At 42.6% G+C, this 21,889-nt stretch overlaps 2 protein-coding genes and 1 long non-coding RNA gene across 7 annotated transcripts in view; 2 read left to right on the forward strand and 1 right to left on the reverse strand.

The window, feature by feature from the left end:
• Positions 1-9,544, reverse strand: part of DMRTB1 (DMRT like family B with proline rich C-terminal 1) — a 22,466-nt gene extending 12,922 nt beyond the window's left edge. For 2 of the 5 annotated variants that reach the window (XM_058717316.1, XM_058717315.1), the window contains exons 1-5: positions 9,236-9,327; positions 5,262-5,362; positions 3,509-3,666; positions 2,383-2,535; positions 999-1,125 (exon numbers count right to left, since the gene is read on the reverse strand). The gene's annotated coding sequence lies outside the window, so the exon portion shown is untranslated. Of the gene's footprint in view, positions 1-998; positions 1,126-2,382; positions 2,536-3,508; positions 3,667-5,261; positions 5,363-8,519; positions 8,642-9,235; positions 9,328-9,429 lie in introns of those variants that run through there. The other 3 variants (XM_058717317.1, XM_058717320.1, XM_058717321.1) reach the window with 3 other exon arrangements.
• Positions 8,712-21,889, forward strand: part of LOC131504709 (uncharacterized) — a 24,146-nt gene continuing 10,968 nt past the window's right edge. Inside the window, exons 1-2 of the long non-coding RNA XR_009258129.1 lie at positions 8,712-8,954; positions 18,362-18,499. This is a non-coding gene — a long non-coding RNA (uncharacterized LOC131504709). The remainder of the gene's footprint in view (positions 8,955-18,361; positions 18,500-21,889) is intronic.
• On the forward strand, positions 9,304-11,676 carry LOC131504708 (solute carrier family 25 member 3-like). The gene is given in 2 exon segments (XM_058717322.1): positions 9,304-9,767; positions 9,769-11,676. Coding segments are annotated over 2 exon segments (1,005 nt in total). The 3' UTR covers positions 10,310-11,676.

Consider the following 21,889-nt stretch of genomic DNA (forward strand, 5'->3'; position numbering starts at 1 on the left):
ATTAAAATGAAGTTGAGTATGGTTTTCTTTGGGGTGGTTGTTCCAGGCGGAGCACGCACTCGAGGGCTAGCCATGGCTCTGAACTAACACTATGCTAGCCAGGATTGTTTATCCTATGCCTGCAGCCCCGTTCACTGGTTCATGTGACCTCCCCTAGGAATCTCTTAAGAGTCGCAAAGCTGCCGCGATGGAAGACAAAACAGTGACAGAAAAAGAGAGTGACATGAAATCAAACAAAAAGCAGTTGAAAAGGTTTTGTAGGTAAAGCCCAGAACAAACAATTCTGTGCAGAAAGTACACGATCTGGGCAGAGAGGGCATACTCAAGATGGTACAATTAACTGAGTTAGACCCAATAGCGCTGGGGCTAATGTTTTGTTTTCACTTGCTAATTTGATGAAAAAAATATTTTTACACACAGAAACTTTCACATATAACTGTTACATGTACTTTCATAGTACTATTTTTTGTCTTAAAAGATGAGAGGCACATATCCCTATAAACACATTGTTAATAGGGAATAAAAGCCTCAATATCACTCTCCTTTAGTAAAATGAAAATTTGGTTTTACACAACACGCATGAATTTTTTAAAATGTTTGTTTGTTTATTTATTTTTGAGAGACAGAGACAGAGAGAGCACGAGTGGGGGAGGGGCAGAGAGTGAGAGGGAGACACAGAATCTGAAGCAGGCTCCAGGCTCTGAGCCGTCAGCACAGAGCCCAACGTAGGGCTCAAACTCACAAACCAAGCGATCATGACCTGAGCAGAAGTCGAATGCTTGCTTAACCAACTGAGCCACCCAGGCACCCACAACATGCATGAATTTAATGCCAATATATGCAAGGCACTGTTTCCGAATAAAAGGAGAGTCAAAAAGAAGAAAGGATCCAAGAAAATTAAATTTAATTTTCCTTTACATGTATATTCATCGTCTAGTTTCTTAAAACAGTAAATTCTTATTTATCCAAACAAAACAAAACAGTAAATCCTTACTTACCAAAACGCAGACTTTCCCCCTGAATTCTGCTTCTATGAGAATGGCAGGCAGATATCAGGAATTTATCTTTCAAGAGATCTTTTCATTTTATGTCATGGCATCAGTATAAATTCAGTCCATATTGTAACTGTAAACACATGACAAATACTGCTTTAGAGATAGGCAAACCGGGTGAGAACCTGATCACTACTCATTAGCTGTGTTACCATGGCTAGGTCACGTAACTTCTTTGCACCATAGTAGTACCAGCAGTAGAAGTGATATTTGTCTAATATGCTACAAATTCCAAAGTACCCCACATTTATCCCAAATAGTATTATTAATATTTAATGAATGTGCCCACAGCTTTGCAGGTGAAGGGGTTCAGAACAAGTCTCCCCAACATGTGCTACTTTGGCATACGGACTATTTTGAGCCGAAGGCGATCAAGACCCTGCAGGCCTAAGAGAAACTTTCCACCCTTCCTTAACTAGAAGAATATGAATTGAGGGGTTTTGCCAGCATAAGAGTTATTATCAGAGATAAGTTTTATCTTAATGACCTATCTGTACGGCAGGGCAAACATCTGATTAACCAATCTGCCCTTCTTCTTATTGGCCTGTGAATTGCCCTCCTCCCCTTTGAAGCCCCAGGCCCCTATCCCATTTCTTAGCTCAGGATGGCAAATATAAGCCATTTAACCTTAACGTTATTAAATGTCTCATGTATGTGGGGGTTTCCACACATACAAAACTAAATTTGTTTTTCTCTTGTCCATCTGTCTCATGTCAATTTAATTTAGACCAGCCAGAAGAATCTTTGAAAGATAAAGGAAAAATTTTCCTCTCCAACATAGGCATGGTCTCATTTAAATCATAGGACATCCCAGGGTACCTTGGTGGCTCAGTTGGTTAAGCATTCAGACTTTGGTCATGATTTCACAGTTCCTGAGTTCAAGCCCTGCACTGGGCTCTCTGCTGTCAGTGCAGAGCCCGCTTTGGATTCTCTCCCTCAAAAATAAATAAACATTAAGAAATTTAAATCACAGAACACCTACAAGGGAAGTACTTTTGTTATGTCCATTTGACAAATAATAAAACTAAGGCTTAGAGAGGTGAAGAAAATTCTTCCCCAAGGTGTACAGGAAGTGGCAGAAACATGTATGAATAGCTTCCAAGTCTGTTCTCTTAACCATTATGCTATCGTTGCCATCATTTAGTTATTTCATTTACATTAGACTTTTTTTTTATAAAAGCAGATCTCTGACTCTTGCAGGATTATAGTGCATTTAGAATGCCCAGCACAGTGCCTGGTATCTGGCACATGGTTAGCATGCGTTACATGGTATCCGTGAGGAGGAAGGGCAAGGGAATAGGGAGTGAGAAGAAAGAAAGAATATCTCCACCTCCAACCAGGACATTTGATTCAGCTGCTCAATCTTTCCAGGTGGCTTCAGGCTCTCCAAGCACAGATTAAACCCAAGCTGACTGACACCATAGCTTTACCCCCATGTGACTATTGAGCACTTTGAAGTGTGGCCACTCCAAATTAAGATGTGCTAAAAATATAAAATACCAGATTTTAAAGACATAGTCCAAAAAAGGATGTAAAATATCTCATTAATAAGTTGTAGAGATTATATACTGAAACAATGATATTTTGAGTAGATTAAGTTAAATAACATACTTTATTTTAATGTGTTTTTTTTTACTTTTTTAACGTGGCTGCCAGAAATTTTCAAATTACGTATATGTCTCACCTTGTATATCTACCGGATAGTGCTGAAAGAGATTTGTCTATGCGGGCCTTCTTCCACTTCCAAAGAGTAGGTTTTTAACAGTAACTCAAATTTAAGCTGTTACATCACCGTCAACAGTATGCCACTTTGACACACCCCTTCTTCACGTGGGCCACATGACCTTCACTAGCTTGAACCTACTCTGTGTCATTTCGGGCCTTTCTAATGGAATCAAAACTCTGTCTCGTGCTTTACAATTGGAAATATTTATCTGACTATTAGGATATGTCAGCTAGAAGATTCTAATAAAACTGTAGTTTGCATTTTGAACCTTCAGGTGTATTGATGTTATTTTTACAGGAATATTTTCATAGTGCTCTTGGTAGGTATAAATTGCTAGTAAAAAACTACGTAAACTAGAAAAGAAGGGTGTTATTTCATACTAAGGTTACACCATTCCTGAGATACATAACCCTTTAGATTCTCCTAAGATCCCAACCAGAGGGCATGGACAATTATGTACATGCTGCTTGATAAATGGAGTCCTTTGGACATGTAATATTGTTAGGAACTCTGGAAGTTTAATAAAAAATTATTTGATTTATGCCCGTCTCCCCCAGAACTCACCCCAGATAAACAGTTACTACCACCAGGAGCATTAGTGCTGCTTTGCACAAATAATTCCTTAAACAAGCAAACAAAAGGCATGAGGATTTGTTATGAACGGTTTTCATCTAAGCATATAGGGATTATTACCTCCCACAACATTTTCTTTAAACATGGTTAGACTTACTTAGTTTAATGAGTTTGGGGATTGTTGCTTTTTCCCCTTCAACTTGCCAGATACATCAGAAATATTTATTTTCAGAGACAGTTTAAGGAACTCCGTAATTCCCAATCTGTTCAAGTTTTACAGTAAATCTGAGTTGAATGCCTGTCATTGTTCCCAATCTGGTCAAGCAAAAAGAAAAAAAGGCATACCGTTCATCAGAATTAGTTGATTGAGGTTAAATAATTCTAGGAATAAACATTTGACCCCCTGGCACATCATAAACCTCCTGGAGTGAGAAGGATTATAAATTAAATGTACAAGATTTAAAATCATCCAGATACACCCCAAACATTATTGCAGGCATGTGGGACACATTTAGATAAGTTAAAACCAAGCGTGGGTTTAGAGTTTAGCCATCTTTGATCAGTGGCCTACTAAAGCTTTATTGCTTTGGTGTGAGTAGAGGAATCGTGACAACAGTGCCCCCTGCTGCCCGAAGGCCACCTCCCTTCCCCGAAACAAGTTTCAGGGATTTTTAAGACACATGGTACCCCAGGAGATAATGAAATTCTAGTAAGTATAAGGAGCTCAGGAAGGAAAAAACAAACAAACAAAAAAAACCCAACTAACATTCATTGAGGGCTGACATTGCTCAAGCACTGTGATTTAATTTAACAATAATATGAAGTTTATCACAAATTCAGGAAAGAATAGGATGAAATCTCTGGATAAAGAAACCGAGGTTCAAGAAAGTTAGATGACATTTACAGGATTCATCACTAGAAATGGAATGAGCCAGGATTTGGACCCAGGTGTGCCTGGCTCCCAAGCCAGTGATTCTTATGTTGCGGCAAGATAGCAGTGGCTGGAGGCCTTGGGCACAGCTGAGACTCTTAAAAGTATCATGACCAACCATCCTGATTTGCCTGGGACTGAGAGGGTTCTGGGGACACTGGACTTTCAGTGCTGTAAATGGGAAAGTTGGGGGGCAAAACTGGGACAAGCTGGTTGCCCTAGCTAGAATTCAACTGAATAAAGCACCAGGCTAGGAGGGTCTGTTTGGGAGGGAGGAAGGCTGCCCAATCGTCTGTCTGTCCTGTTCCTCTCTGTGGCCCAGGTTGCTGTGCCACAGGTGCGCAGTCTCTGTCCTATTTTATTCTGTGACACATCCTGGGGCATTGTCAAAGAAGTTCACATTTCTGCCAGCTATGATTTCTTCAGTTCCCATCCTAAATCATCAGTCAGTTGGAATTTAGTTAACTGAATAAATCATTCGCTCGAGTGGAAGAGAAAGAGCAGAGACTGGGGCATCACGGAAACATGAGTTCTGTGAGGATTAATGAGGGCCAGAAAAAGCGGGTGAGTAACAGAACTGACATTCATGGAATGCTTACTAATGTTCAGGGCACTGGGCCAGGTATTTTGTGCGATTATCTCTTCTTTTAATGACTCTAAAGGTAGCTATAATTAACCCTAATTACAGATTTTTAAAAGGAATAAATAAATGAAGTTCACAAAGAGGCTAAATAACATGGCTAAGGTCATCCAGCTGGAAAAAAGGGTGAAGAAATCTGGTACAGAAGCTTCCTAAATTGTTTCCTTCAACTTGTACATTTTCTTGAGCAATATATTAATGGCACAGAAGAAGTATCTCCTATGAATGAGATAAATTAATTTAACTTCTGTTTTCATGAAGTGGCCAGTGACTCATGCTACATGTTGGCAAAACATCCAAGTTACGCCTTCAGGACATAGAGGCCTAAGTAAATGGTACCTGCTGTTATTACTCTAGCCTTCTTTACTCCTCATTTTCTCCAAGCTCTATTTTTGATAGAGTTCAGCATTTCCCAAAATATACTCCATGGGAGACTATGTCTGTGAAATGAGAATAGGCATCCGGTAAGAAAGGGGTTCTGGGATCCAGTAAAATGAGGATAGCCTAAGTTAGCTAGTCAGCAGACATTAAAGTTCTTTCCTCTGAACCTTCTCACTCTGTAATAAGTTCATGTGCCCCATGAAGCTCCAAGAGGAAGTTCTAGTGCTGTGTTCTCTACCTTTTATTCATTACTGGCCCTCCGTTTCCTGAAGCCTTTTTAGACATTCCCTTAATCACTCCTTTCCATCCATCTGCCCCTCCCCCAAATTAAATACTAAGGAATAAGATTTTGGTGAGTAGGTTGAGTTGGGGGGGGGGGGCAAGCCATTGTATTAAGGGGTTTTTGCCCCCTGTGAACTAATTTTTGCCCCCTTGAGGATGACACTGCTTCACTTGAGAATGCAGGCTCTGGCATGAAATGCTTCTCAAATGTGTTTGACCCACCACTGACCTTTCTCAAGTGGACCAGTATTCCCAGGAACGTACTTTGGGAACCCCAATTTATTCAGCATGAGATAGTTTAGTTTAACACTTTTTGTTTTCTTATGAGTCAAGGAGAGAATCTCTTCTTTCATACTTATATTCCTGATGTGAAAAGATAAACTGAGACATATTAAAAGTTTAAGAGTTTATTTGAGCAAAGATCAATGCCAGTTGGGCAGCACCAAATGGGAAGCAGTTAGAAGCCTCCAGGGACAGGAATTAGGGGACAGACTTTCATAGAGAAGATGCCAAAGCAAACCAAAGAAATTATCTGATTGGCATTTTGCTTTATATGGAAAAGCCTAGTTGGCCATTTGTGATTGGCTGTCCTTAGTTTTCAATTTCTTAACATTTGCAGGATTACATTTTGGTTTCCTTCCATAGACTGCTAAAGCATTAAGTCCACCTTAGTCTATTTGCCTTGTTTAACTACTTTAACACTGGTATATAAGACTATACAGTAAGGGGGTGCCTGGGTGGCTCAGTCAGTTAAGTGTCCAAGTCTTTTTTTAAAAAAATTTTTTAATGTTCATTTTTGAGAGAGAGACAGAGAGAGGGAGACAGAGAATCTGAAGCAGACTTCGGGCTCTAAGCTGTCAGCACAGAGCCCGATGGGGGGCTTGAACCCACAGACCATGAGATAATGACTTGAGCCAAAGTCAGACACTCAGCCGACTGAGCCATCCAGCCACCCGGTAAGTGTCCAACTCTTTTTTTTTTTTTTTTTTTTTAAATTTAAATTTATTTATTTTTTAGAGAGAGAGAGATACAGAGCATGAGCAGGGGAGGAACAGAGAGAGGAGACACAGAATCCGAAGCAGGCTCTAGGCTCTGAGCTGTTGGCACAGAGCCCAACGCGGGGTCGAACCCACGAACTGTAAGATCATGACCTGAGCTGAAGTCGGACGCTTAACTGACTGAGCCACCCAGCCGCCCCATAAGTATCCAACTTTTAATTTCAGCTCAGGTCATGATCTTATGGTTTGTGAGTTTGAACCCCACATTGGGCTCTGAATTGACCGTGCAGAGCCTGCTTGGGATTCTGTATCTCCCCCTTTCTCTCTGTGCCTCCCCAACTCACTCTCTCTCAAAAATAATCATTAAAAAAAAAAAAAAAGACTACAATAAGGACAGGAGTTCAGTAAGACTTGTTGATTGAGAAAATCTATATCTGCCTCTGCTCTCCATCAGGTCATCATCCTAAGTTTGTAATTAGGACCCAATTCTTTTTTTTTTTTTTTTTTATACTGCCAGTTTAAACAAGTATATGTTAGGAGCGCCTGGGTGGCTCCGTCGGTTGAGTGTCCACTTCTAGATTTCAGCTCAGGTCATGATCTCAGAGGCGTGAAATCGATCCCCATGTAGGACTCTGTGCTGAGCATGGAGCCTGCTTAAGATTCTCTCTCTCCCTCTCTTTCTGCCCCTCCCCCGTGTGCACACACACGCACACTCTCTCACACAAAATTAAAATAAATAAAAATATGGTATAACATACATAAAGTGGCTAATGTTCACTAATCTTAAGTGTACAGCTTGATGAATTTGCACAGGATAAAGTACTAAAATTTTTAATCAGAGAACCTTTAAAAAAAAATCTTTGACCTCCCATCATCTACATACTGTGGTTTTCAAACTTTAATGAAGGATCCACCCAAGGGAGCTTATTAAATTTGCATATTCCTGCCCTCAGAGATTCTCATTCAGAGGTCTGGGGTGTGATCTTAGATTTTAAATAAAGCATTCCAGGTGATCCTGATGAGGTGGCCTATGGATCACACTTCTGAGAAATGTTAGCCTCCCTACAGGATAAATGTTAAAGTGCTGAATAAGGCATTAAAGCTTTCCCTAATTTGACCCGATTTCTCTTTTTCTAGACTCAACCCTTGCTAGTTTCCACCGTGTTGAATTACTCACCCCTCCTCAGTACTTCATGTATTCATGTTTCCCCTAACCTGGACTTCCATTTCCATCTACTTCATGTGACAGCCTCCTACTCATCCTTCAAGACCTCGCTACATGGTCATCTCCTCTGGGAAGTCTTCTCAACCTCATGAGATAGAATTAGTTGCTCCCTCATTGTTCACACAGAACTTGAATCAAACCCCTATCATAATACCACACAAGGCTGATTTTTAAATCCCCTTGTTTAAAAATAAGCAGGACTATATCTAGCTCCTCTTTGAGAGAGAGAGAGAGAGAGAGAGAGAGAGAGAGAGAGAGAGAGAGGGAGAGGATGCACTACAAGCTGGGGAGAAGGGCAGAGAGAGAGAGGAGAGAGAGAATCTTAAGCAGGCTCCATGCTCCGCATGGAGCCCCACGCAGGTCTCAATCCCATGACCCTGGGATCATGACCTGAGCCGAAATCAAGAGTCAGATGCTCAACTGGCTGTGCCACCCGGGTGCCCCAGTCTAGCTCTTTCTTAAATCCCTAACCCTCCACAAGGCCCAGCACACAGTGGGTGAATGAATGAGTGAATGCTAGTGATTTACACGTGGAGTCACTCAATTCTCACTTTGCAAGCCAATGAGACTGCAGTCCCCCTAGGGGAAGTGAGGGTTTCTGCCTCACTTTTGTGATCTCCAGAATTATGCCAGGGATTCAGTAGTCAATGAAAAAATACCTAATGAATGAAAATAATCAACAGAATCCCCACCCCCCAACTCAGCGAGTACCTCCATGCTTCCTAAGCCCTCACTGCAATTCTTGGAGGGAAACAGGAGTGGCGTGTGAGTGCTTGGGGGGAGACGGCATCCCTATCTGCCAGACGAGAATGGTAGGCTAGAAGCTGCAGGCCTGGCTGGCCTCCAACACCATGTTCCTGGTTCTCTCTGCCCATTCCTTCCATAGAACACTCTGTTGCCACGGAGAGGACTATTGCCCTAAGTGGGCACAATTAGGTGAGACCTCCAGAAAGGCCTCTCAGGAAAGCAACGGTGCATGGCGACTCTTCGCCCCCTAGCCCGACTCCTTATCTATTTGCTCGCCTATTCCTGTGTGTACTCATGTTTGTACCTATTGATTTACTTTATTAGCGTCTTTGTAGAGGACTAGGCAGCTGAGCTGGGCAGAAGCCACCTGGGCACGCAGAGCCTTACCTACCGCTCAAGGTGAGATCTGGGGACCACTGCCCATTGGCTAGGGAGGGCTGAGGGGATGGGCTCCTGCCGCTACCAGAAGCCCATTGGGCTGAAGGTGTGAGGGAGGAGCGGAGGGCGGTCCTGGCGGTGAGGGGCAGGGTGATGCTCCCCGTAAACCTCTGGGAGCCGGCCTCAGGCCCCCAGCTAACCCGACCTGTAGGGGCTGCGCAGGCGCGTGCCGAGGGCGGGCAGAAAGCCTACGGACACCGACGGTTGGGGTCACGCGCGGGAAGCTCGCGAAGCATGCGCACCTGCCCTTGGGCCCCCGAGAGGAACGAGCTCCGGCCGAGGGAGGTGTGGGGCTGGACGGAGCGCGGTCATGCGTGACGCTGGCGGCTGCCGGGCCCCGCAGGCCAGAAGCTTGGGCCCGCTCAAGGGCAGGTTCTGGGCGGCTGCGGCTGCGGCCGCGAAGGAGCAGAGCTACGAGTACGGCTCCACGAGATACCTGCTGCTGTGCGGCCTGGGCGGCATGCTGAGCTGTGGGCTGACTCACACGGCCGTCGTGCCGCTGGACCTGGTCAAGTGCCGCATGCAGGTGGACCCCGCCAAGTACAAGGGCATCGTCAGCGGCTTCGGCGTGACGGTGCGCGACGACGGGCTGCGCGGCCTGGCCCGAGGCTGGGCGCCGACCTTCCTGGGCTACTCCCTGCAGGGCCTGTTTAAGTTCGGCCTCTACGAGGTCTTCAAGATGCGCTACGCCGAGCTCCTGGGCCCGGAGAAGGCGTACCGGTGGAGAACCGGCCTGTACCTGGCCGCGTCGGCCGGCGCCGAGCTCTTCGCCGACGCTGGCGCCCATGGAGGCGGTGAAGGTGCGCATCCAGACGCAGCCCGGCTTCGCGGGTACGCTGCGTGCCGCCGCGCCGCGCATGTACCGCGAGGAGGGCCCGCGGGCCTTCTACAAGGGCGTGGCGCCGCTGTGGCTGCGCCAGATCCCCTACACCATGATGACGTTCGCCTGCTTCGAGCGCACGGTGGAGGCGCTCTACCAGCACGTCGTCCCCAAGCCCCAGAGCCAGTGCACCAAGGCCGAGCAGCTGGCCGTGACCTTCGTGGCCGGCTACATCGCCGGCGTCTTCTGCGCCGTCGTGTCCCACCCGGCCGATTCGGTCGTGTCCGTTTTGAACAAGGAGAAGGGCAGCTCGGCCCTGGGAGTTCTCCAGAGACTGGGGTTCGCGGGCGTGTGGAAGGGCCTGTTCGCACGCATCATCATGATCGGCACCCTGACTGCGCTGCAGTGGTTCATCTATGACTCGGTCAAGGTCTATTTCAAGCTGCCTCGCCCGCCGGTCGCCCAAGCGCCCAAATCCCCGAAGAAGCAGAAGTAGGCGTGGGTGTGTCAGCCCCTGTGGCCACCGTCCACCCAGAAGGCCATCCCGTGGGAAGGGGGGCGGGGGGGGGGGGTGCGTCCAGGCAGTGCTAGCGTGTAAAATGTTGGGTTTTCTGGTTTGGGAGAGGTGACGATATGTAGTCCGAGTTCTCTTTAAAGGATTGATTCCTTCTCTTTCGGCGATCCAAGAGGATTGCAGCCGTTTCATGTAGGGGTCCGGACCCTTGTCTTTGGGGAGTCGGCAAGGCTGCTTTAGCTCGGTAGCTTTTGAGCCACTGTAAGGAGAAAACCCTTAACGGGAAGTCATGTTAGGTAATTCAGGGTCTCTAGTTTGTTTCTACCTTGATCCACCGTTCGGTGGAGATTTCCTGAATAGCCTACTAATGAGGTTTTAAGGTCAGCACAACTGTATGGGACAGGGAACAAAGTAAAATTCTACTAAAAGGCATTCACCTCAGTAGAAGTCGTGTACCTATTGAATAGACGACGGACTCATACCATGTTTCTTGTTCATGTCCATTACAGGTAAAAATTATTAAAAGTCAAATTGTGACTTATATTGCCTGATACCATAGAATGTATTCTCTGTTTTCAAAGAGACATGACATGAGAAGATCTGCATTTTCTCATTTTGCTTTGTCCAATTCTCTTCCTGATGTTGCTGATTAGAACATAGCTCTCTCCAGGAAGTGCTACAATTGGATCAATGTGGAAAACCAAAATGAGATGAAGGGCAGGCTCTGAGAATAAATATGTAAAGAAAAGCCTCTGTTCTCTAAAAATTTCTTTTGTACAACTCAGCTTTCAACAGCCCCACATCCAAAGAGGATCATACCACCCTGACATTTAAAAACACACACATGAAACCCTGCAATTCCAATTTTTTGTTGAATATTAAAGAAGGGTTTTGGTGACTTTGGAAGGAAGATCTCACTTTTAATGTCACAAATGCCATTCATTTAATTTGGTACATGTTTCCATGATCTTTACAATGGTTGAGCTTCATAAAATTTACTGAAGTTATAAGGCACATTTTCAGTTTTCTGTGGCCTTCACATCTCTGCCTGAGGAAATTATAAAATTAGTGAAATTCTGTGAATTAGAGATGTTTATGGAATATGAGCAAGAAATAAACTTCAATGTGATATTTGCTATAATTTGCCTGAATGTTACACGGTTGCCTTAACTTGTATTAAAGACTGCAAACTTAAAAGATGTTGATGTTTTAACTATGTAATAGTAAACTGTTCAGTATAAACTGAAGTTTACACAGTGTAACAGAAGCTTAAAAGTGTCTAAATTTAAGTTAAGTATATTTGAACTGTCTTGACTGAATAATAAAGAACTTGGAGGAAAAAATCAGAACTTGCGAATGAGCTAGAATGAAATTTATATTTAGGGCCTGTATTTTGTTTATTATTGGGGAAGATGCATGGGAAGGATACTATGTATTTTTTTTTTTAATTTTTAAATGTTTATTTTTGAGAGAGAGAATGCGCGCGCATAAGTGGGGGCGGGACAGAGAGGGAGGGAGGCATAGAATCTGCAGGAGGCTCCAGGCTCTGAGCTGTCAACACAGAGCCAGATGCAGGCCTCCTACCTGCCAACTGTGAGATCATGACCTGAGCAAAGTCGGACACTTAACCGACTGAGCCACCCAGGCACCCCCAGGATACTATGTATTATTAAGACATTGACTTTCCTTACGCAGTTGGCTTCCAGGTTTTTGAAAAGAGTTCTCAATGAAGGAGAGTGATAAATTTCAAAGGACTAACTTGTGCATGTTCTTACTAGGAAAATTTTAATACAAATATATTTCTGTCTAGTGTTGCCTTGTAAAATGTTAGTGGGAAGTTTCTTTGGTCAACAGTTTAAGAAGTTCTTTCTATAAGTACTATGATTTAAGGATTTGCTACAAAATCTTTGGAATTTCAACATACCACTAGTTCTGCTCTGTGGCACTTCATGATTGCTCTGTTGGGAACACCAGATGATTTCTGTAATATACCCTGAGAATTATAATCTAAGGAGAACTATTTGGCATATTCTGACTATCGTGGACATGGTCAAGGAAATGGGTTTACTTAGTTTGGGTTGGCAGTTTTCCTGTTCAGTTCCTAGATTTCTATTCATCTCTTTTTTTGTTGCTAGTTTACAAATGTCTGTCTAAGTAGGGGCCAGAGTAGCTGACAATAAAGACTAAAAATTAAGGTTAATAAAGGTCAATAAGTAAATCAATTTAAGTAAGGTTAATAAATACAAGTTCACTTAATTAAGTAACTTAATGACTGTTTTACATTCAGAGTCATTGGGGATTTTTTCCCTAGTTAACTATTCCTTTGGTACAACTTAAACTTCTATTCAGTGTTTTACTTTGTAATTACCGCTCAGTGAAGAAATCATGCAAATCCATTAGGATCAGAAAAGCCATAGTATATGTTTGGCATTATGAGACATTTTATATGCATTTTCTCATAATCTCAATCCTTGAAGTAGTGCGTTTTATAGATAAAGTGCATTATATATACAAAGAAACAGATTCAAGGGCTGGGTAACTTTCTCAACATCATATAGCTAGTAAGTGATCGTCTGAATCAGAGTCCACATTTTCTTCATTACTCAAGCTCAGTGCCTTGACATAACCAGTAATTATTCTTTTCATAAGCTGCTTTTTATAGTGCCTCAAGAATATTTTTTAAATTTCTATTTGTAAAAAAAAGATTTCTAATTTTACACTAATGGAAAGTTTATAATGTATTTCGATTGGGGAAAACCTATGGCATAATTGCTTAGAAGTAATCAAACTGCAAACTATTTAAATACATGTAATTCAATATTTAAATCATTTTCCACACCAGGTCAGTGCCTCAGTCCTAACTTGAAGGGCCTGATGATATTAAAAAACAGTGCTGCTTCTTCTTCTTCTCCTTCTTTTTTTTCCTAATTTGTGGTACTGCAGTTTCAAGGCTTTATTTTATCGCATTTTCTAATTCTTTCCTCTAATCTTTAATTCCTATAGCTAAAAAAGCTGGCTTAGGCTATTTATCTTTTCCCCCAGGTGGTGATCAAAGTAGGTGTTTCAAGTATATGAAATTAATTTCATGATAGGGAGCTGTAATCTCATCCACTGATCCATCCTTTGAGAAGTGAATAAAGAGAGTAGGTAAAATCTTGAAAAACAAAGGCCATATTTACACGTTAAACCACACTGATAAAGATTGAAAAGAATCAAGGTATTAATGTTTCGAATATTTGTCCTTGCTGTGTAAATGTGTCTTTAGAAAGTATTTCTTTTGAGCCTTTCAAAGGCAAGAATGATCACTGAAGTCAGATCACATTTTGATAGGCAGCCATTCAATTATAGTACGTTTGTTCTGTGTGATCTTAAAAATCAATATATTTTTTTAATCTTTTAATGTTTTATTTTTTGAGAGACAGCATGAGCGGGGAAGGGGCAGAGAGAGAGGGAGACACGGAATCCAAAGCAGGCTCAAGGTTCTGAGCTGTGAGCACTGAGCCCGATGCAGGGCTCGAACTCACAAGGTATGAGATCATGACCTGAGCCAAAGTCAGACGCTCAACCGACTGAGCTGCCCAGCCGCTCCAAGATCAATTTTTTTTTTTAATCATAAGCAAAGAACTATTTGAAAGGGAATTAAAATTTAATATTATTTAGAAGGCTTTGTCTTGCTTTTGTGAATGGTAGGAAGAATTTCAACAATGCAATTATAACTAAGATTTGTGGGTATGTGTGCCCATTTTAGTTAACGTATTTTGAGACATTCAGTGATAGAGTATCCAAAATTTTTGAGGCAATTTGGTAATTCTGCCCATGCCCAGTTTGTAACACTATTGATCAACATGTATCATATACCAAGTGTTGTGCTAGGCAGAGGGGTTTTCGTGATGAGCATGATGCATGGTCCCTGCCCTTAAGGAGCTTACAGTCTAGTAGGAAAAGCAATTTACAGTCATAGTGTGCTGCAGAGAAGTAGAGGGTGTTTGTAAGATTGGACACTTAAGTGATATCAAAAATGAGACCTAGAGGATAAGCAGGAGTTAGACTGGCAAACAGAAGATACACAGCATGTGCACCTGCCCTGAAGAAAGAGAAAGCCTGATGGTTTTGAGGAAGTGAGAGAAGTTCATTTTGGCTGGAGCCTTTCAGTTGTAGAGGGGCTGGTATAAAATGAAGTAGGAAAGGTAAAAAGGAAGAGGGCCACTCCAAGCTTTGTAGTCCCTGTTAAAAAATTTGGGCTTCTTAGAGTGTTCTTACAGCCATTGGAAAACCCATGAAGGACTATAAGCATGGAATGACCTTCAGGTTGCTGTGTGGAAAGAAATGGAGTGGAGGGAGAAGAGATCAGTTAAAATGTTGCTATAATCCAGGTGAGAGAGACTTTATGGTGACCTGGACTATGATGACAGTGGGGACACTAAAGTATCACGAGAAGCCAAAAGGTGGAAATAACCCAAAAGTCCATCAGTGGATAAATGGATGGATAAATTGGGGTATGTACATACAAAGGGATATTATTCAACCATAAAAAGGAACAAAGGACTGACAGGAGCTACAAGCTGGATGCACCTCAAATACCTCATGCAAAGTGAAAAAAGTCAGACACAAAAGGTCACATATTGCATGGTTCGTTTTTTACAATACATCAAAATAGACAAATCCATGGAGATAGTACACAGATTAGTGGTTACCAGGGGTTGGGGTGAAGGGAATGGGAAGTGATTATTTAATGGATATGGAGTATCTTTCTCAGGTTTTAAAAGCATGGAAAGGTGGTGGGTGAACAACCTTGTAAGTACACTAAATGGCATTTAATTGTACACTTTAAGATGGTTAATTGTGTGTTAAATTAATTTCACCTCGATAAAGATATCATGAGATGCTTTATTCATATTAGCTCCAAAGTGGAAACAACCCAAATGCCCATCAACTGATGAATGGATTTAAAATGTTGTATATCCATACGATGGAATGTTTTCACCATACAAAGGAATAAAATACTATTTCACATAAAAGAAACACACGAATAAAATACATGCTACAACATGGATGAAACTTGAAATCATTATACTAAGTGAAAGAAGCCAGACAGAGCCAAAAATGGTATGCATTAATCTATATGAAATGTCCAGAACAGGTAAACTCATAGAAAGTAGATTAGCGGTTGCCAGGGGCTGGGGTGGAGGTGCAGGGATGGGAGGGAGGAATGGGGAGTGGCTGCTAATGGGTACAAGGTTTCTTTTTGGTGTTATGAAAGTATTGTGGAATTAGTGGTGATGGTTGCACAATTTTTATACTACAAACCACTGGATGATACACTTTAAAAAGGTGAATTTCATGGTATGTGAATGATATCAATAAAGCTATGAAAAAATATCTTGAGACTATAAAATACACCTCAAACAACTTTTTCTTCCTAGAAATACAGCCTTTCTGTCTTTCTCAATGGAGTTAAGACTCCAGCTGCAAACATGGTTACTAGACCTATTGTGGTGATTATTTCGCAGTGTATGCAAATATCAAATCATCAAATCGTTATGTTGTACACCTGAAACTAATATGATGTTATATGTCAATTACACCTCAATTTAAACAATAAGAAGCCTTGTGTGGAAAAAAAAAAAAAGACCACAGCGCATTAGTAAACTGCTAGCTGTGTCATTGTCCTGTTAAATTCCATACAAACGAGTAGGGACAAATTGCACCACGTTGTAAAGGCTGGAAATTGCCTCTAAGGAATGAATGATATCTTCGTCTCTTAGTGATGCAGAGATCATTAATTTTGGAGAATTGTTAAGCCACCAACAATTTTGCCCTTTATTGTAAGAAAGAAAGAGGAACAGATGGATTTTGAGAAAAGCAGATGTGCGTATAATATACAAAAGAATCTCCATTAACCAACATGTTCAAGAATTGGTGGTTCTATTTAATGAACTGCAAGGTAACCAGAAATTCTTTTTTATCTCCAATTCTTGATGAATTTTTGTCTACATGTCTGATTCTCTTTCATAATATATTAAATATGATTAATAATTCAGGGATTTGTAAAGCCTCATGACTATCAGTTATGAAAAGCAATGCTTATTGTCTAGCCTTAGAAGGTGTAGGGCTTTTGGATGGATGTACACGGACCCTATACATAAGTGGATATGGCTGTGAGTATGTGTGTGTTTAATCCTCTGTGTTACTTTGAGACCCTGTCATTTGCTCCTTTGCTAAAGCACAGTGAAGGAAGAAACGGGGTTTACTTGAAGGTTACTTATTACTTATTACATATCTACTATATGATATTACCTCTATTATGCCAGGTACTTTCACATGTTATCTTACTATATGCCTACTTTGTGTTCTAGTAGGTTGTTTCAAAAACTGGTGATTTCATTGGTAAACTATATGTAGTCCTGTGAGTTATCCCAGGGCTCCAAAATGGTAGACTATATCTAAGGAAATATTCCTAAATTATTATATTTTTAATATATGTCACTGTATCTATCTTTCCTGCCACAAAGGGGAAAAATGTGTTTTTAGAAAATACTAGTTTTTAGAAAATTTGGTATTCTGGAAAGAGATCCTGTGGGTTGAAAGAACTCTGCCCCTTTGCAAGGCTGGTAATTCACATACACATAATTGTTAGTCTTCAGACATGAATCAGAGCTGCTGACAGGGTGATTGTCCATTTGTAAGAGGGTGGATGGAAACCTGGCAAAGAACCACAGTCCTTTCATCTCCATTAACGTTCACATTCTGGCTGTAGTTACATCTTACTCCCAGATATAAGGATTTGTCGCTGTAGTCATTGTCTTGTACCTCAATGTCTCCCCCAGCCCTTACCAAAAATATAAAGCTTTTTTTGTTGTGCTAAATCCGTACCGTTCATTTGATTCATCTGTTGTGTTTGGAAACTTTTGTTCTCTTGGATCCTTACCTGTGTCTCATTAATGCCCTTACTAACATTTACAGCAATTGCGCTAACTACTGTACATCCAACGTATCACGTATTTACAACCATCCTGTGAGGTTGATATTTGTGTAAGTTAGGATTTTGGGGGGGGGGGTACAATAAACACAAAACCCTACACAACAGGTTAAACAATAAAAGACATTTATTGTTGACAAGAAATCTGGAGATAGGTAGACCAAGTTTGGTGCAATAGATCAGTGCTGCTCCAAGGACCTACACTCTTCGGGTCCTTCAGCTCTGCCACCTTTAATGCGTCAGTGATGGTCCCGTTTGTTTTGAAGAGATGGCTGCTCTTACCCCAAACATCATGTCTCCACAACAGCATCTGGCTCAGGAAGCAAGAGGGCCAAAGGCAGATGGGCTTTCTCTTCACATGTGTCACTTACCAGAGAGGAAAATCTTTCTGGGAAGCTTCTGCCAGATGTCCCGTTTGGCCTCATCGGTCAGAATTAGGTCACTTGCTCTCCTACGGACCCTACAAACCAACCATTGGTGGCAGGAATGGACACCTTGGGTCGTTGCAGTGCATCTGCTGGGATTGGGCATATCAGGAGCTAAACAAAATCAGGATTTGTCGTCGTCGTCGCCGTCAGCAAGGAAGAGGAGTGAAATAGTTGGCAGGCAACCAGGCTCTGCCCTTACGTTCTCCCCTATTTTACAGATGAGGAAATGGAGGCTCCGAGAGATTGAGGTAAACCCATAGTGACAAAACCAGGACTCAAGCCAGGTCTGTCTGCCTCCACGGCAGTTTGTTGTCCCCTTACCTGCTTTAGCCTGGAACTTGCTATGAGGCAGAGGTACTATAGATGATATCAAAAAAGATTGATTACTGAAAGTGTCAGAAAAACTGCCTCCTAACAGTGACCGCATCACAGTGAAGTCTCGAAGCCGGGACTCTTTGGACAGCGGCAATCCTGGATAAGGAGATATGATTAGATACAAATTTTGCTGTCATGTCCCGAGAAAGGGAAACTAGGTGAGCAACAACACACAAAGAAGCTTCCTAAAAGAAAGCAAACGAGATGTTTATAACTTTTCATTCTGCACTTTTCCCCCTATTGACTTTCCAGAAACGGCCGAGTTCTGTCAAATGCTGTATACCGGAAGAATCCAAAGGCTTCATCAGACGAACACGTTTCAAAGTGCCACTACCCCTTTTTTCCTTAAGAAATGCATCAAGCATCTGATTTGCTGCTGATAAATTCTCTGTAAGTAGCATTATAATTAAGCACACACAAAACGATTCTGTGTTTCCAAGAATACAGCTGGGCTGGCACTGAATCGGCGACAGCGCACGGGCACTGAGCGGGAGGCTCCCATTGCATCTCAACTACCATGTACCTTCTTTGTGTGGCAACCAAGCCGTCTCCCCCCCTCCGCCCCGGCACCCTCTGAATCACAGGCCATTGCCCATTCACCCCGTGTCTGTCACTGAGCTAGTGTATTGGGCACCTTCACTGAGCCTTGAGACTGGCTGTCCTGCTTCCAAACTCTGGTCAGAAAAAAAATGCCAGGAAACCCAAGGGGTGCACCTCTCCCAGCAGGACTCCCTACCACCCCCAGACTGGTAGGCTCGGCCCTTGGAAATGAAACAATGGTATGCAGCAAAACTGCGGGGGCGGGGGGGGGGTGGAGAGAGAGAGAGAGAGAGAGAGAGGCAGTGAGGGGGAGGGGGTGGCAGGAAAGGGCTGAGAGGTGAGATCAGGCTTCCCAACCTGGCTTCACCAGTGCTGGCTTGTGCGGCTTTGGCGAATTAACTTACCTCCAGCTCCCCAAGCCTCAGCTTTCTCATAGGTAAAATGGGGAACCCCAGCACCGACCTTGAAGACTGGGAGAATTAGCAGTAATTTATATAAAACACGTGGTATAAAATAAAAGCTCCCTGTATTATTATTATATTATTACTACCAGCTCCTTTGTAAACATGGAAGTCTGTTGGCACAGAAAAATTTAGCCTGTGTTGTTATTGTTCTTAGGGTTGTTCGTGGATACGTACAAGATATACTTGCTTTAATTTTTAATGCATCATAAAGTACATAACCCTTTGTGGGAAATGCAGCGTAGAGGAAACCGAAAAGCAAGTAGCCTGGGGGTGTTGTGTGTATAAAAGCCAACCGTGGCAACCCCATCTCTCCCTGGCTTCTATGCAAACAGTTTCCTTTACAAATGTGTTTTTGGTATGCAAATCACTCTATGCAGATTTCTGTGTGCAAAATACAGCATAGAAAAATGGCCCTCTTGCCAAGGAAGATAGGAGATGTTGGCTGCCATCAGATGAATTAGCAGCAAATTTTAGATTTCTTTTGCTACTGCTCTTTCTAACAATGTATGGGGGGAGCATATTTTTGGCACATTAAACTGAACTATTTTGGCTTTAGGTTGTGTGTTCTTGTGATAAAAGTGCGCTTATTGAAGCCTGTAACTACTTTTTGAAACCGTAATAATGTTTAGTGGTATTTAATTTAGCATTTCACAACAGAGTGCCACCAACAGCTAGTAAAAGGGCTTGTTCTAAAGTCACAGATGGCTTCTCATCCCAGGTTAGGCTGCTGGTCTCCCCTGCTTCCTACTTCTCTGGGAAGATTTGTGCTTATTAACAGATTTAAGTTTATATTTTGGAAACGTTTTCGTCATAATTAATGTATGTCTTAGCAAGTGAAAGGAATACATTTAATATTAAAATCACCCCCTTTCTAAGGGTGGGAACACGGGAAGCTAGCTCTTAAGGTAGCTTTTAACCATCAGGCTTTATTGGTTTATCAAGGCAATATTTAACCATCCAGGCAGAAAATAATACGTCTTTTTCACGGTGTTCCTTACTACTTTCAAAGTTTTTTCCTATTGGCTCCTCTTGTGAGGAGAAATTTTGTCGGAGGTCACTTGTAACAAAGGACCCAGGCCTGGGTGTTCGGTGCTTCTCAATCGCGCTCAGGAAAAACAGCACCTGTCATAAGTGGATGGCCCCCACCATGTTCCCCTTCTCTCTTCTTTCCTGTCTCTTTCACCCAAGCTTTTTTTTTTTTTGGCTATCTTTGGATGTTTCAAACTGGCCAAATGAGACACTCATTGATTTTACAAAAACAAAACTTAGATTGGAAGCATTTCTCAAAACAAAGTACCTCATCGGAGAGAGAATGATGAGTTAGCTTACTTCTGTCGGACATCGGGAATGACTGGGAATGAGGGAGGAGAACAATACCTTCGCTCATTCATTTACTCACTTCCACGCGCTTCCGTTCATTCATTCAACATCGCGTTCATTCAACATCGTGCTCAGTGCGCATCAGGCATTACCGCAGGCGCAGGAACACAAACACCAAACTGGTCACAACCGCTGAGGCGTTCGCAGTCTACTAGAGGACGCAGATGCAGAAACAAACCGGCACCGATGTCCCCGCAGAAGCATGTGCGATGTACAGAGGCCGTACAAAGGTGGGATCAGTCACTCCATCACGCCTGCAGCGAGGAAAGATTTTGGAGGAGTTGCCTCTATGAAATGTTTTAAAGAATGAATAGGTATTTTCCAGGTGGGTAGGGGTGTGTTGGGAGGGAGAGCACTTGAGGCAGAAGGAACAGGAAGCACACAGGCACCGGGCGCTGAACCAGGAAAGGGTGGGGAAGCTTTCACTGGGGAAATTTCTCTGGCCTAAGAACAGAGAAGGGGAGAGGTATGGGAAATACTCTCAAGATCTCATGTATTTGTTTCCCCTTTATTATTTCCATTACCCATGTCAGATCAGCTTATAGTTTGTCCAAATTATTGCTGTGGCTTGTAACTGATCTTGTTGCCCTTGGTCTCTTCCCCTAATAACATGAGAATATTTCAAAATCCTCCTTCACACACACACACACACACACACACACTGACACTGCTGTGGGATAAATTCTGAGCACCTTACCCAGAGTATTTGAGGCTTGCTATCAGCCGACCCCACCCCCTCCAGGCCACTGGCATTGATTGCTTCCGGCTCCACTACCTACCCCTCACCCTGTTTCTCAGGTCCAGGTCCCAAGCGTGGCCCACCTGCTTCCTGCTCCCTCCTCTGCCCACGTCAGTCCCCCTGACCAGGCTGTCCATCCCTTACTGATTTTCACTTTAGTCCTTTAAGATTTAGCTCGAGCACCCTTTATCTGTGGGGTTGGCTCCGTCCTCTGTCTGCCAGCATTGTGTCAGGGACTAAACAAAGGTTTTAGAGTCCCCAGAGTGGGCTTCAGTCTTGCCTCTGGCTTTACACAAGTTTCTGAGACTCAGTTTCCCCAACTGTAAAAGATGACTGCCTACCTGGCCCAGCTGTTCTCAGATTATCCACACAGCATGTTTATTAAGTATCCTCAGACATTAGAGCTATTATTTGTTATAATAATTTAACCTCTTTGTGAAATTCAGGCAATAGTAACCACCTTTCTAACTTGCTATGAGGCTTATAAACTGATGAATAGGATCCTCCCATAAACTGAAAAGCCCTTTAGATAAAGCTCATTATTATTGGTATCTCTAGTAACACACTCATCATTTTTTTCATGCATTCATCCACTTATTTAACATTTATTAAGTTCCCAATATTTGGTACATCCTAAGCTCAACATGGGGGATAGCA

The sequence above is a fragment of the Neofelis nebulosa genome, chromosome 2 (genome assembly GCF_028018385.1).
Source record: "Neofelis nebulosa isolate mNeoNeb1 chromosome 2, mNeoNeb1.pri, whole genome shotgun sequence".
In the NCBI taxonomy this organism is placed as follows: Eukaryota; Metazoa; Chordata; class Mammalia; order Carnivora; family Felidae; genus Neofelis; species Neofelis nebulosa.